The sequence below is a fragment of the Parasteatoda tepidariorum genome, chromosome 6 (assembly GCF_043381705.1).
Source record: "Parasteatoda tepidariorum isolate YZ-2023 chromosome 6, CAS_Ptep_4.0, whole genome shotgun sequence".
NCBI classification, from domain to species: domain Eukaryota; kingdom Metazoa; phylum Arthropoda; class Arachnida; order Araneae; family Theridiidae; genus Parasteatoda; species Parasteatoda tepidariorum.
The window spans coordinates 25,060,350-25,074,100 of record NC_092209.1 but is presented as its reverse complement, the minus strand read 5'-3'; the positions used below and the strand labels follow the sequence as shown (position 1 = coordinate 25,074,100).

Here is a 13,751-nt window from a genome sequence, read left to right as displayed (position 1 = left end):
GAGAGCTTAAGAGATTAAAAACCTACATCTTCTTGCATTGTTTTACATAAAGTATAGTAGAACATAATTTTTAAAACTGTCATAGAAGTTGATGTTTACAAGTTGAAGTAAATGTTTTGACATCAAATGATTGTTATCAAAATTCAGTTCATAACAAATCACAAAAATCTTAAATAAAAGGTTGAAAAAGAATGTGCACTTATTTTTAAAATTTTGCCTTATAGGAAGCTTTATTTGCCACAGAATTTTAAAAATAAAATTTTTTGATTCACTACTAATAAATATGAGTTTTATTACTATTAAGCCAGCAAAGTGCACAATTTCAAAAATTATAAGGCTGCTTTAAATGAAATAAAACAATAAGTCCAAAAAAAATTAAAGTGTATTTTTGAAATAAGATTATAAAGAAAAGGCAAATTCAATCATACAACTTGTGTTTAACTTTTCAACAAGTTAAACCTATTGTAACTAATTTATGACAACAATAATTTAATACAACTAAATGAAGTAAAAGAAATGCAAATTACACTTTTATTTGTCAGCTTTATGGTCAAAATTACAAAACTATAGCATATATAAAAAAAGTGCAATATCATTATAATCTGAAGTCAAAATTTAATATCAGTAGAAAAAAGTTTATTTGAAAATAATCTCACATTGTAGAATCATAACATTATCAAAAATATGCTGAACATACAAATATTTATTTAAAAAAACAAAGAAAGTTCACCTGCATTTACCAATTTATATGCTACCATAGTAACAAGAATATTACAGTATTAACGCTCGATTAAAATAACTTATATCAAAATGAATTAAGAATGAATACTTTTTCTATTGATTTCAAAAAGTAGTATTTTATATAAAAGTTGAGTTAAGATCATACATTTTTCATTAAAAAAAGGATTCTAATATAAAACGAAAAATAATTTGAATACAAAACAGTAAAAAAAATAAAACAATCTCAGAAAACTTTAGTTTTTCACATAGGCACTTTCAATAAGTAATCTTGTTTAGTTAAAAAAAGAGAAAATTGGATTTAACATTTTTTTTAACCACTGTGGATGAATTACAACTAAAAAACACAAAACATTCCCTACAAACTTTAAACACCATACAAATCAAAGACTTATGTTCAATAGGAAACAAAAACAAATTACACAACGAAATGCCACTTTGAAATTCATATTTCAATAATTTATTATAGAGATTCATTTATAGCAAACACAAAATAAGGCATAATATAAAGCACATGTATAAAATACACACAATTTCTCAACATAAAAAAAAAAATTTGAACACAACTAACATTAGAAACATAGTGCTAGCTTTCTGAATTAGCTATCCATAATAAGAAGTACAATAAAACAGAAAATATATGCAATTAAGAGTTTATGAAATTCAAATCAGAGTAATTTTAAGGTATATATACTACTTATTTCTATATAGGTATATAATATCAACAAAATTTTGCATGAATTAACCATTTTTTTTTTTTAAAGTAATACCTAGATAGAAGTACTAGATTAAAAATTAGAAGTTATAACACTGAAATTTAGATTTCATTATAAATTAATAAGACTTATAGATAATTTGGTTCTAGCTCTTCGTTAAATGAAAACTATTCCTTATTGCCTTTTTATCATCCTGCATTTGTATCACTAAAAAATATTGCTCACAGCATTTCAGATCCTAGTTTATGTTCCTTGAAAAAAATATTTATTTCCTGTTTCTATTAAAATAATTTTGTTTCCATACATTATATTTAGAATAGTTTAAGGAGTTGAAAAAATTATCCTAGATTAGTTGCAAAGAACAAAACTTCATTATTCTTGATAGTTAACATGAATTAAAAGTTATTAAGGAAATTCTCAAAAACTAATTTCTATGACTCAACCACAAGACAATAATCTTAAATAGGAGATCTGATAATTACAGATCAATTGAAATAGTTGGCACCTCTGATACATCTAACATAACACATCAGGCACTAATAATTAGGAAACATTAAACAATTTAGTATAGTCTGGTCACCATAAAAAGCATATAAAATTACATTTGTAATACAAAATAAAGCATATGCATAAAAAATAAATCAGCATCCTCACAAAAATTTTGGAGTAAAAAATAAAATTTACTTAACATGATAGATTAACAGTAAATCTAACACTGGTAAGTTGAATAAAAGCCAAATAATATATGAACTTACACTACACATTAAGCAAACACAGAAATGCGTAATCCAGAAATGCACAACCGTTTTTAGAGAGTTCATCATAAAAACTAGAACATATATGTTGAGAGCAAACATAAGAAATATAAAGTTGAAATTCTGAGAATGAAAGAAATGTAAAGCCGTAACAATCTGACTATATGAGAAAGACTGAACTACTTACTAGCAAATAATAATAACTTTTTTCTTTTACATTTTTATTAAAATTTAAGACAAGAAGTCAAAATGTTTTTTGAGACATTTAAGTCTGCGGACAGTAGGTTGTGCATCTCTGGTATTTTCTTTTTTAATGTATAACTAACACACAGAACTAAATTAATACATGAAAGTTTTTAAATTAATAAAGCAGCTAAAAAAATACAAAGACACAAGAAGATTATAAAACATTCATAACTGAGAACAGAAGCAGAGCAAAAAGAGATTTATTTAGTATGTTTCCTTTAGAACACAAATCCTAAACTTTCAATTATCACATATTGGAGAGTTAAATACGAAAGCTTTCATATTTTCCGTCAATATGACGTAGTCTTAAATACGCATCTGTACCGATGCCTTGCATTGTTTGTAGGCCTAGAGACCCGCCCAAATATTCAGCATAAGCCCGGGAAGTTGGCAGTCCAAAACCAAATCTAAAAAAAATAATAATAAACAGTTTCAGTTACTGATCATAATTGGAAAAAAAATATAGAAAATTTGACATATGAATACGTTTTTTTTTCCTTGAAATTTTTTATACAAATATAACATAAAATTGCACAATATTCTAACTGCATGTTTTGATGATACAGTAAACAAATGCATTTAAGAAAAAAATTGCAAAATTATTTCTGAAAACATTTTTGTTTTATTTGAAAATGAAAAACTTTCTGTGAACACAAAATGTTAATTAAAAAACATTTCACAAGCAATTAATTAACTCTCGTAACTAGTTTCAACATTTTCATCACTATCTAATTTCTCGAATTCTTTTTTTTTTCTTTTCGAAAACCACTTTTAAAAGTTTTTTTTTTTTTAAAAAACCATATTGATATATATATGTATAGAAAAGCCAATAAATATCAGCTAAGATTTCTTACAGATTAGAAGTTTTATGGACATAAAAAACAAATTTTTAGTTCATTTAGTTTCCATTTATGCTCGATTTTTTTTTGCAACAGAAAGATTCACTCAGAATATCCACTTTTCCACTAATTCATATTTTACTTGCCTTATTTAATTGCTTAACTTTGGGAAATTAGTAATATCCTGAGAGTCTTACAGCTTATTATAAATTAGACAACAATATGAATCAATTTCTGAAGGAAAAAATTTCTCTTTTAGCATTAATATGAAGTATATTTTTGATAAATAAAACCTTTCTCTTATCTATATTTTATTTTACTTATTTTGCTTCAATTTTAAAAACTTGTAATATACTGAGAGATTTACAACTTCTTGCAATGAAGGATATCATTATGAGTTTAATTTTTCTAACATTCTTATTGCATTTAAAGGGGGCTGGAAGGATATTNTGCTTTTAGGTTATAATGTTCCCGAACCACGGAACCCCTTTCAGAACACATTTCTCTGCAACCACGTGTTTAACGTAGGAAATGTTTTTTCATGTAAGACGTTAAAATTTTTTATGCAAATTTTTTAAGATGGACAAATACGTAGTAAAGGCAAAATCTTCTATGATGATGCAGCAAAAATATTCAATGCTTTAAAAAATAGACGTTAAAAATGTATTATAATAAAAGAATTCTATTTGTATTTTTTTAGTTTTTAGAAATCTCACTTAACTTTCTGAAATCTCACCCTGTTTTTGAGAAAGGGTGAGAAATTCTCACCCATTTTTTTTCTATGATGAAAACACTGATAGTATAAGTTTTTTTCATCAGAATCACTTTTTAATTCACTTCTTCAACACTTAAAAAATCTTGCTTTCTTGCACTACTCCTTTTACAATTTTATAATAGTACAAAAATAAAGGGTATTAATTGAATAGAATCACTCATTATATGTTATCACTGAAACACATCATAATCAAATTAGATACTTGATGTTATCATTTAAAAAAGTGTGATATATGTATGCATATAACATCATAATTTCAAAAGTTTTTTTTAAAAAAGAAATGAGTAGTGCTAAAAAATTTCACACGACAGTGACAAATTTTCCGCATGTTGATGTATATCAGGCACATCTGTTGTCCACCTTGCATGAAAATTAAAAAGTAAAATTTTAAAATTTTTTTGTATAAATTTAATTTCCAAGCAAAAATTGCAAAATAAAAAACAATGTTAATTGCTATACAATAAAACAAAAATATGCTGATTTATTGATTTCTTTGAAAGTCAGGCTCCTGATACTTAAAAGCTTAAAATGAAGATAGATTGAGTGATTTGATTAATTGGATGCTGAGATTAATAGCACAAGAGAATATGGCACTAATTTGAGATGAAATCTGTAGTATTACATACTCAAAATGATTGAACTAAATGCCAGAAAGCATTTCTGGAACAGAAACATTAGGAAAAAGAACAAAGTGAAGGAAAAAATAACAGTGTTATATAAATAAAAAAAAGATATAAAATATAGACAGCACCTTTTCATAAACAAACCCTAACTTTGTAACTGAAACTTTTCAACTAATTCGTATTTTATTTACCTTATTTAATTGCTTAACTTTGGGAAATTAGTAATATCCTGAGAGTCTTACTACTTATTATAAATTAGACAACAATATGAATCAATTTCTGAAGGAAAAAATTTCTCTTTTAACATTAATATGAAGTGAAAACCTTTCTCTTATCTATATTTTATTTTACTTATTTTGCTTCAATTTTAAAAACTTGTAACATACTGAGAGATTTACAACTTCTTGCAATGAAGGATATCATTATGAGTTTAATTTTTCTAACATTCTTATTGCATTTAAAGGGGGCTGGAAGGATATTTGTCTCGTTATTTAAAATAGCCACTATTTATGCTAGATTAGACAGTGGAACTATAACCGTAAAAAATATTCTCGTATGGATTAAATACAAAATGAGGAAATATTTTATACTAACTAAATTAGAAAAATAAAAATCACAGAGCTTGAAAAAAACTACAAAACGTTATAAATATTACAGGGAATTATATTAACAATACATAACTACAAAAAAATTATTTCTGGTGAAATGATTTTTTAATCAAAGAATATAATTTTTGAAATTATATTCTTTGATTGACAGAAAGATTTTAAGAGTTAATACAAAATAATATTTAAGAAAGATTTAAGAGTTACAACAAAAATAATATTCATCAGAAAATACTTATAACCTAGTAGAACATTAATCCTCTATATTACTAATAGATTTTGTTGAATTAAACATTTAAAATTACATTGAATAATTATACTTTTTAAGGACATGAAATTATGAAATTTTACTTATTGTAAAAACATTGAGGAAAAAATGTGGTTCCCTCAAAAAAGCAAACAGAATAAATGTGATTACTTTCAATTCAGACACTTTAAAGTTTTATTTAAAAAAATTGAAAAAGAAGAATAAAAATTTCAAAAATAATGACAAATTTACCAGGAAGATTTCAAAAGATTGAAAAAGTTACAATTTTCATCAAAAATCAGGACGGTAGACTGTGTCTACTTTTACTAAAATTTTCTAATGATTATTGATACCTCTTGATAGGATTTCACAAGCACATATTGATATTCAAGATTAGTAACTGAAGGTCTTTCAATTTATTATTTATTATAATTTTATTTTTTCTTAAAAAAAAAAAAACAAGCCAGATGGGAAAAGGAAGAGAGGTAGACCACATACTAGATGATGTGGAAAAGTGGCTGAGTAGGAAATAAGTTAATAAATGGGAAGTGCTTCTATTTGATAGATTGAGATAGTATAAGTTGTTCTAGACAGCCATAACCCGCAATTGGTAATATGGTGGGTAGAAAAAAGTCAAACTTCTGAAAGTAGTATTGATGTAAAAGTCTTAAATCTTCATTAAAATTTGTTAGACAAATATAAATAAAACTAGGTTTATGATGGAGTCAAGTCTTACCCATGCATAGGCCCTGAAGCTGGGCCATCAGTTGGCTCCATCATTATTTGACCAAACAAACCACCATCAAGCCTGTGATCTGTACTGTCACCTGCAGTCGTGAAGTGATATTCCATTATGTGGGGTAAGAGATGATGAGGGATGCCACATCCCCTATCTGAGATTCTGAAACGTAGAAGGTCAAATATTAATTATTGAGATAAACAAAATAATTGAAAAGTACAGAAACAGCTATCTCAAACTGCTGTTATCAAATATTAAAATTATTAAAAAGAAAGTTATCAGCAACAAACAAGTCAAGCTTTCCTTAAAAAAGATTTCTAAAGAAACCATACTTAATGTAGAATTGAAATAAATAAATAAGATTAATTGCTATAAGTATAGAAATGAATGCATCTTATTTTATAAAACTTTTTTAATTTAACTTGAGTAAAAAAATATTCAATGAAATTGAATTCACAAAAATATCCCAGGCATAACAAATAACATTGTCATAAAAACTGCATCCAAACAGATTCAAAGACCTCATTCACAAAATATATTTCTGCTTACTTCAAATGCATTTTAAATTTAAATATGACATACAATGCAATGCAATAAAAATTTATGGACAGTAATCTTTGTGGTATGGCAATCTTCCGTATTATCAATAAAATATTGAAGTCTTGTAAATTTTTTATTTGACATACTTTAAATTTTTATTTAATTTAATTACAAACAGTATATAAACAATAGGAGCCTTTAGTCTTTTGAATTGATACCCGGTGGCAGAGTGGTAGCTCTTCGCACTCCTGAGCCATAGGTCCTAGGTTCTATCCTCAGGCCAGGCAAGCTTGACTCAGCCTTTCATCTCTTCAGTGGGTCGATAAATGAGCAACAAGCATGTTTAGGAACTAAACACTAGGGGTTTCACGTTCGGCTGACCACCTAACCAGAACGTCTACTCCTGCACCCCAGAGCCCAAGGTCAGGAAAACTGAGATGGGCACAGTAGGCCTTTGCCCTCTGTGGGCTGTCGCACCACTGAGTTTAGTTTAGTCTTTTGAATTAACTAAATTTTTAACAAAAACAATTCTTTAGTACATCAATAAAGTTCCCTATCTGAGGTATTTTTCCACAACTTACAGGGTTCCTTTTATGAGCAAAGTAAGTTGCATTTAATTAATTATTGTAAATTCAATTGCCTTAGTATTTTACCAACGCTTAAAATGCGATTACGAGGAAAGGTATTTTGTACAAAAAGGAGGAGAAGGGAATATCTGGTTATGATTAGTTTAAAAGAATACTAATTTGAGAGGAAACAAGATAAGAATACAAGTGATGAAGAATGAAAGATCATTGCAAACAATACAATCTCCCGGCAAAGCGAAATTTTTCAAAATGTAAGAAATTTGCACACACTGAAACCAATTTATATAGATTTAATGTGATAATCCACACAATAAAAAAACTTTCAGGTTTTGTTTTTAAAGTACAGTAGGGAACCGATTATCCAGATAACTGATTTTTCCGGTTTTCTGAATCGCTACAAAAAGCCGTTTTTTTATTGTTAAACCCAACTAAAAAAAATAATATTTGGAAATAATCTTAAAAAGAAGAAAAAACGAAGTAATACACTAATGATTATTTCCAAAATGATAGTAAGGTAAACTTCTTTCCAAAAAGAAAGAAATATCCTAAGATCTTATGTGTAAAAAAAATTTTTTTTTAAATGGCAGGAAAATTTATTGAATTTCGTTCCGGTTTTTTGGTTTTCCGGTTTTCTGATTTCCGGATAACGGGTTCTGTACTGTAGTTATTTTTTAAAATAAGAAAAGAAAATATAAGTTTCTGAGATGCAAACGATGTAGAATTAATAGTTTTCTTTTCAAATCATAAACTTTAACTTTCAGCTTTTCGAAAAAGCAAACTTCTATGTCTAAATGGTTATATAAATGGACAGAAGCAAGCTGTCTCTTCTCTGTACAATGTCATACATGACATCATGTATATGACATCATAGACAAGAAAAATAAAAGATGAACGTTTTTCCTGATCCAGCAGTAGCTCTGCTGAATCCCTACTAAATAGGTGAAAGAATTGTTACCCTGTTCACAAATTTGCAACATACAAATAATTTAAGAGATTAAATGAAAATGATATTATTCTTTAGTTTCTTAAAAGCTTAGACAAAACTCTGCAGTCAAGTTGTAGGATAATGAAAACACAAAGATGAAAAGTGAAGATATGAAAATTTCATAACTTTATTTCTTATATAACAATCTGATGCAGCATTAAAAAATCTTTTAAATAATCTATTTTATAATACCAAATTATGCATCATTTATGATGTTCAACTTTGATGTTATCTAAAGACAAAACTATTCTTGTGTAAATAAGGGGGTCAAATTATTCAATTTGATGGGGTTTTTTTTTTATTATTAAATTATGCAATAAAAATTTATTTATTAAAAATTGTTTATTTAAGAATGAGATCATATTTAGGTAAATAAATAATATACACACGAAAAAAACTAAAGGTACTCAATTGCTTAAATATTGTTTTTAATAAAATGCTTAAAAGAAAAGAGACAATTAAGGGATTCATGCTTCCGAATGATCTCCAGACATAAAACATTTTTTTCAGATTCTAAGTAATTGCTTTATTTTGTCAGTCTGAAATACAAATTGCTTGAATGATATTGAAAAATGCATATTTATTTGAAGGAAGTAGATCTTTATGCATAAATTCATAAATTAAAATTTCCATAATTAATTAGCCAATTTAAAGTTAGATTTTCAAACTATTAAAATTGCATCGCAGTACATAAAATTTATGTTATTAAAGCAAAATTAATTTATCAAAAAATATTAAAATGAATTCTCAACATCTCTTTAATCATTTTAAGTATGTTTCAAGCAATTTTAACACACTGAAATTTAAAATGTTAAAAATTATTTTTTTAAAAATCAATGGTAGCATTTTCTTAAGTTAGTTTCTTTTCATTACTTTATTACATGCACAAAACATAATTTCTCTTAACTCAAAACTTTAAATTCACTTCTTCCATTTTATATTTATTAGTTTATCAGCTCAATTTTTATTTTATATCATCTCAAACCTAAACGTAAAGGTCTTTTGATGAGATGTATATCTTCAACAATTTTTTGACTTAAAATACAGAGACCATTATAAAAGTTTATCTACAAATTAAATTTACATTAAAATAGATTAATAAACAAAAAATATATAGGTGTATGAGTTTCATAGTCTATTTAAGCACATTGTACAAAATATTTTACCAAAATCTATTTTAAAAAAATAATTTTCAACATAATACAGTGAATTCGCGATAACTCGAATCTGATAGGACTGACGAAAAACTTCGACATATCGGAAGTTCGACTTACCGTTAGTTTCGGTTTTGGATTTAATTAATAATTAATTTTGGTTCAATTTAATTAATGCTTATTAATTACAAATCTTCTAAATGCTTACAATATTTAAGATCATTTTTCTGACAAGCCATTTACGATAAGACTGTTTGAAGCACTTTATGATACCCTGGTCCATCGGCTGCAACTTTGCTGTTGTGTTTGGCGGGAGAAACTGCAAGTTTACTGCTTTCAAATTAGGTAGATCACTATGCGCTGTGCATTTATCCATAAAGAGTATCACTTTTCTTTTTTTAGCGAAGAATTTCCGATCCAATTTTCTTACATAGTCTTCAAATAAAACTGATGTCATCCAAAACTTTTTGTTAGACTTGTAATCCAAAGGATACGTTTTTACATTCTTGAAACATCGGGGATTTCGGTATTTTCCGATAACAAGTAAGGGCAATTTCTCTGTCCCAGACGCATTTCCTCCAACTAGGACAGTCAAACGTTCCTTGCTCATTTTACCCCCTGAGCAGTTTTCATCCTTAAACATCATAGTCTTATTTGGAAGACATTTAAAAAATAAACCCATTTCATCAATATTGAAAACATCATTTTAACTGTATCCTTGAAGTAAATTTGGTAACGTTTCATTTAACCACTGTTCACATACTTCAAGAGGGACAGCTTTAGCTTCTCCATGAAGAGTGCGAAAGACATTGTGTGTGTGTTGCAAAGGAAGGGGCAAGATATCAGCTCCTAGGTTTTTTTTCTTGCTTTAAAAGATCCAAAAAAAATCGAGTTAAAGGAGTAAAATTCGAGTAATCAAGAATAATTAACATGGAATTGAAGATAAAAGGGTCGGGACCTCATAAAAAAATTTAGTTATAGTAATATTCGAGTTATAGCGAATTGACTGTAGATATATTTTCACAAAAGACAATAACAAATTAAAAATACGAGAGCAATGTTCTTAACAAAAAAATTCAAATGCACAACATTACCTGATAATGAAATCAACATCATTGTTAGCTATGGTTATGGTAACAGGTGGTAAGCTCTCTTCAGATGTGTCAAGGTGGCTTTCAATTGTGGCTCTAAAATCAAATTTATCATTATTATTCTTGTAATAAACCTGATAATACATTATCATTTTAAGAACTAAAATCAAGAGAAATACTTACCGAACTGCATTCTTTAAAAGCTCTGGGATGATGTAATCAAGGGGGGCTTGGATGTAGGGAAATACAGCATTGATGTGGCCATTTAATTTTATAGCTGGAGATTTCCCATATTTGTGCATGGTTACTTGCCTGGAGAGAAAAATATCACATTTAAAATTAACTATAAATGTTGTGATAAACTAAAGCATCCCTTACATTATAATATAAAAAATTTCTACAAAAATGAAAACCTAATCACTAAGAGCTTTCATAATTAAAAAAATGAGGAAAAATAAATAAATGGAATTTGTCAATGAATGATTGAATAATTAAGAAATACAGACAAAGAACAATATAAAAAAAATATTAGCTAAGTTATATGAATTTTATTACTTATGAGTTTAATAAGCTATGATAACCCTGTTCAGGGAACATTAAAATAATTTACTCACCTCACAAAGTCAGCCCATTTCTCAATAACATCCTTTAACTTCATGGAAACATTAATTATCCCTACAAAATTGCCCTAAAATAAACAATAAATATATAAAGCAATAAGTAATGATGATAAATTAAAAATTATCAATTGATGTCTTAATTAACTTATATTATTTAAGTTATTAATTTATATTTATTTCATGTTACAAAACTTACAAGAAATCGTATAAATAATATTTGTTGTTTGACAAGCTACATTAGCCTAATTGCCAGTAATTTCTTGAGGATTAAAATTAGTACAAGTCCTGCTTTTGACGTTACTGCAAATACGAAAAGGAAGAAAATTGTGAAACTTATCTGGGTAAGCAAACGTGGGGTATCGGTCGGATCATCCAAGATACTCCCCCATCCGATGGAACACTGAATGATAAATCATTCATTTTGCCAGGCGCTAAATATTATAACTTTAGATATATGATACTATAGAGAAATATACACACAGAAGTCAGCATTATGCTACATGACAAACGTGTTGAGCAGCTTGACATTGTTGCAACTTGGAATTATTTATTTTATACTTTTTCTCTGCAATTTTCATAATTATTGCATTTTTATCTTAAGTTGCATTCAATAAATAAGTTTGTAATTACATGCACTTTTTATTTCTATTAAATGTATCTTTTAGTGAATATTCTTTTAGGCAATACTTTTGTTTTCTACAGAAAATATAAATTGTTTACAAAGTTTTCACATAACACTCTAAGTAGCGATATTCACTGTATACCAAGAATATGATTTGTACATGTGTGAACTATTCAGTTTACATATAATTTTTTTAACTTTTGCAAGCATGTGTAGGGAGGAAGATTTAATGCAATGAGAATAAAATTGGAATTGGTTTTGAAATATTTCAGAATTGTAAGTATAATAGTTTCCTTTTAATATATATATATATANGAAAACCTGTGTATATATATATATATATACATATATATATATTTAAATAAGTTTTAGATTGTGAAGTGTTAGTGAAATTAATAACAAGGGACATATTATAGCTAATTAAACTGAAGAGAATTGTGTATTAGATTACAGCAATAGCTTTTGCGTTACTCTTAACAAATATCTTTTAACTTCGACATTCCTGATGATTGTGAAACATTTCATCAGGAATGTTTCACAATCAAATTGTCTCGCAATACCTATTAGTTTTCCTTTGTAAATAAGTGAAAACACAGAGAAGAAGTAGTTTGCACTAAGTCGTCCAGATGCTCATTAATTTCAATGTGTGTTTCAACTGTGAAACAAATGTAAAGGGTTTTTTTTTTTTGGAAGAAAAAACATTTTCAGTGAGTTAGGTAAATAATGCTTTAAAGAAACTAAAATGTATAATAAAAGCACATGTAATATCAGATAATTTTGTGAAATCATAAACTAGATCAAAAAACAATTCATGAAAATAAATAATTTGAACTTGGGCAACAGCAATTTAGAGACATTTAAAAAATTTGTTAATTTTTGCTGTTTAATTAGTATAATTTAATTAAAATTCTATCAAGATATTCCAAGTATAAATATGTTAATAGAATAATTCAATAAAAATTATAAGGTAAACCTTATGAAAAAGAAATAACTACTAATTATAAAAATTAATAATTTAAATAATAATAAAAGAAATAATTACATGTCCATGATCATTTTCATTATGAAGACCCAAATGATGTTCAGCAAGCATCCTTAGACCAAGGCGGGATGTCAGAGTCCGGTCTAGAAAATTTCTCACTAATTCCTCATTCTAAGAAAATAAAAAAGATTTTTAAAATAATCATTTTCATGACACTCTTAAGCTATTTAATGAGTTTACATATCAAATCAGGACCCGCACTAAGCATTTGCCATCTCTCCAAATAAAATTGTAAACTCGGCAAAAAAAAATATATTTCCCTTGATCTGAAAAAAATATATGTTTATTCCGCTTGATCTGAAAGAAGAAAAAAAAACGGTCAAAGGGAATTTTTCTGAACCAATTCTGTATCTTTTGAATCGATTACAATAAATTAGACATGTTCCATAATTAATTAGAATTATATTAAGTGGAGAAAATGCATGCAACAAGAGAAATTATGTAAGAACAAGACAAACTATGGCAAAATACAGATCACCAAGTTTGTTATCGAATCACATTATAGATTTTTTCCCTTCAGTTTGTGTCAATAAAACAGATTAAGTGGTAGCCAAGATGCATATCATCAAACTAGTTCTGCAAAAAATATGTTTCCCATAACAATAACATGAAGATAACATAATGTTGCTTTAGATTTATCCTTATATTACTGCTCTAGTCTAAGATGCTATCGAAAATTAACCACAACCTATTCCTATTTCTTTTCCTCAAAGACAATAAAACAACTACACTTTTCCTCTTCTCTTTCAATCTTTGCTCATTTACTCCTCAACACTAAGATGATTCTGAATTTTTATTTCATAAAATACATAATATTTATCAAGAAT

The 13,751-nt window shown here is 27.0% G+C and overlaps 1 protein-coding gene across 1 annotated transcript in view; it reads right to left on the bottom strand.

The window, feature by feature from the left end:
• Window positions 1-517: 517 nt before the first annotated feature.
• Window positions 518-13,751, bottom strand: part of LOC107444190 (branched-chain alpha-ketoacid dehydrogenase kinase) — a 22,311-nt gene continuing 9,077 nt past the window's right edge. Inside the window, exons 6-11 of the mRNA XM_016058275.3 lie at window positions 12,925-13,035; window positions 11,255-11,328; window positions 10,824-10,952; window positions 10,644-10,736; window positions 6,281-6,445; window positions 518-2,862 (exon numbers count right to left, since the gene is read on the bottom strand). Of these exons, the coding sequence (XP_015913761.2) occupies window positions 2,718-2,862; window positions 6,281-6,445; window positions 10,644-10,736; window positions 10,824-10,952; window positions 11,255-11,328; window positions 12,925-13,035 (717 nt within the window). The 3' untranslated portion in view covers window positions 518-2,717. The remainder of the gene's footprint in view (window positions 2,863-6,280; window positions 6,446-10,643; window positions 10,737-10,823; window positions 10,953-11,254; window positions 11,329-12,924; window positions 13,036-13,751) is intronic.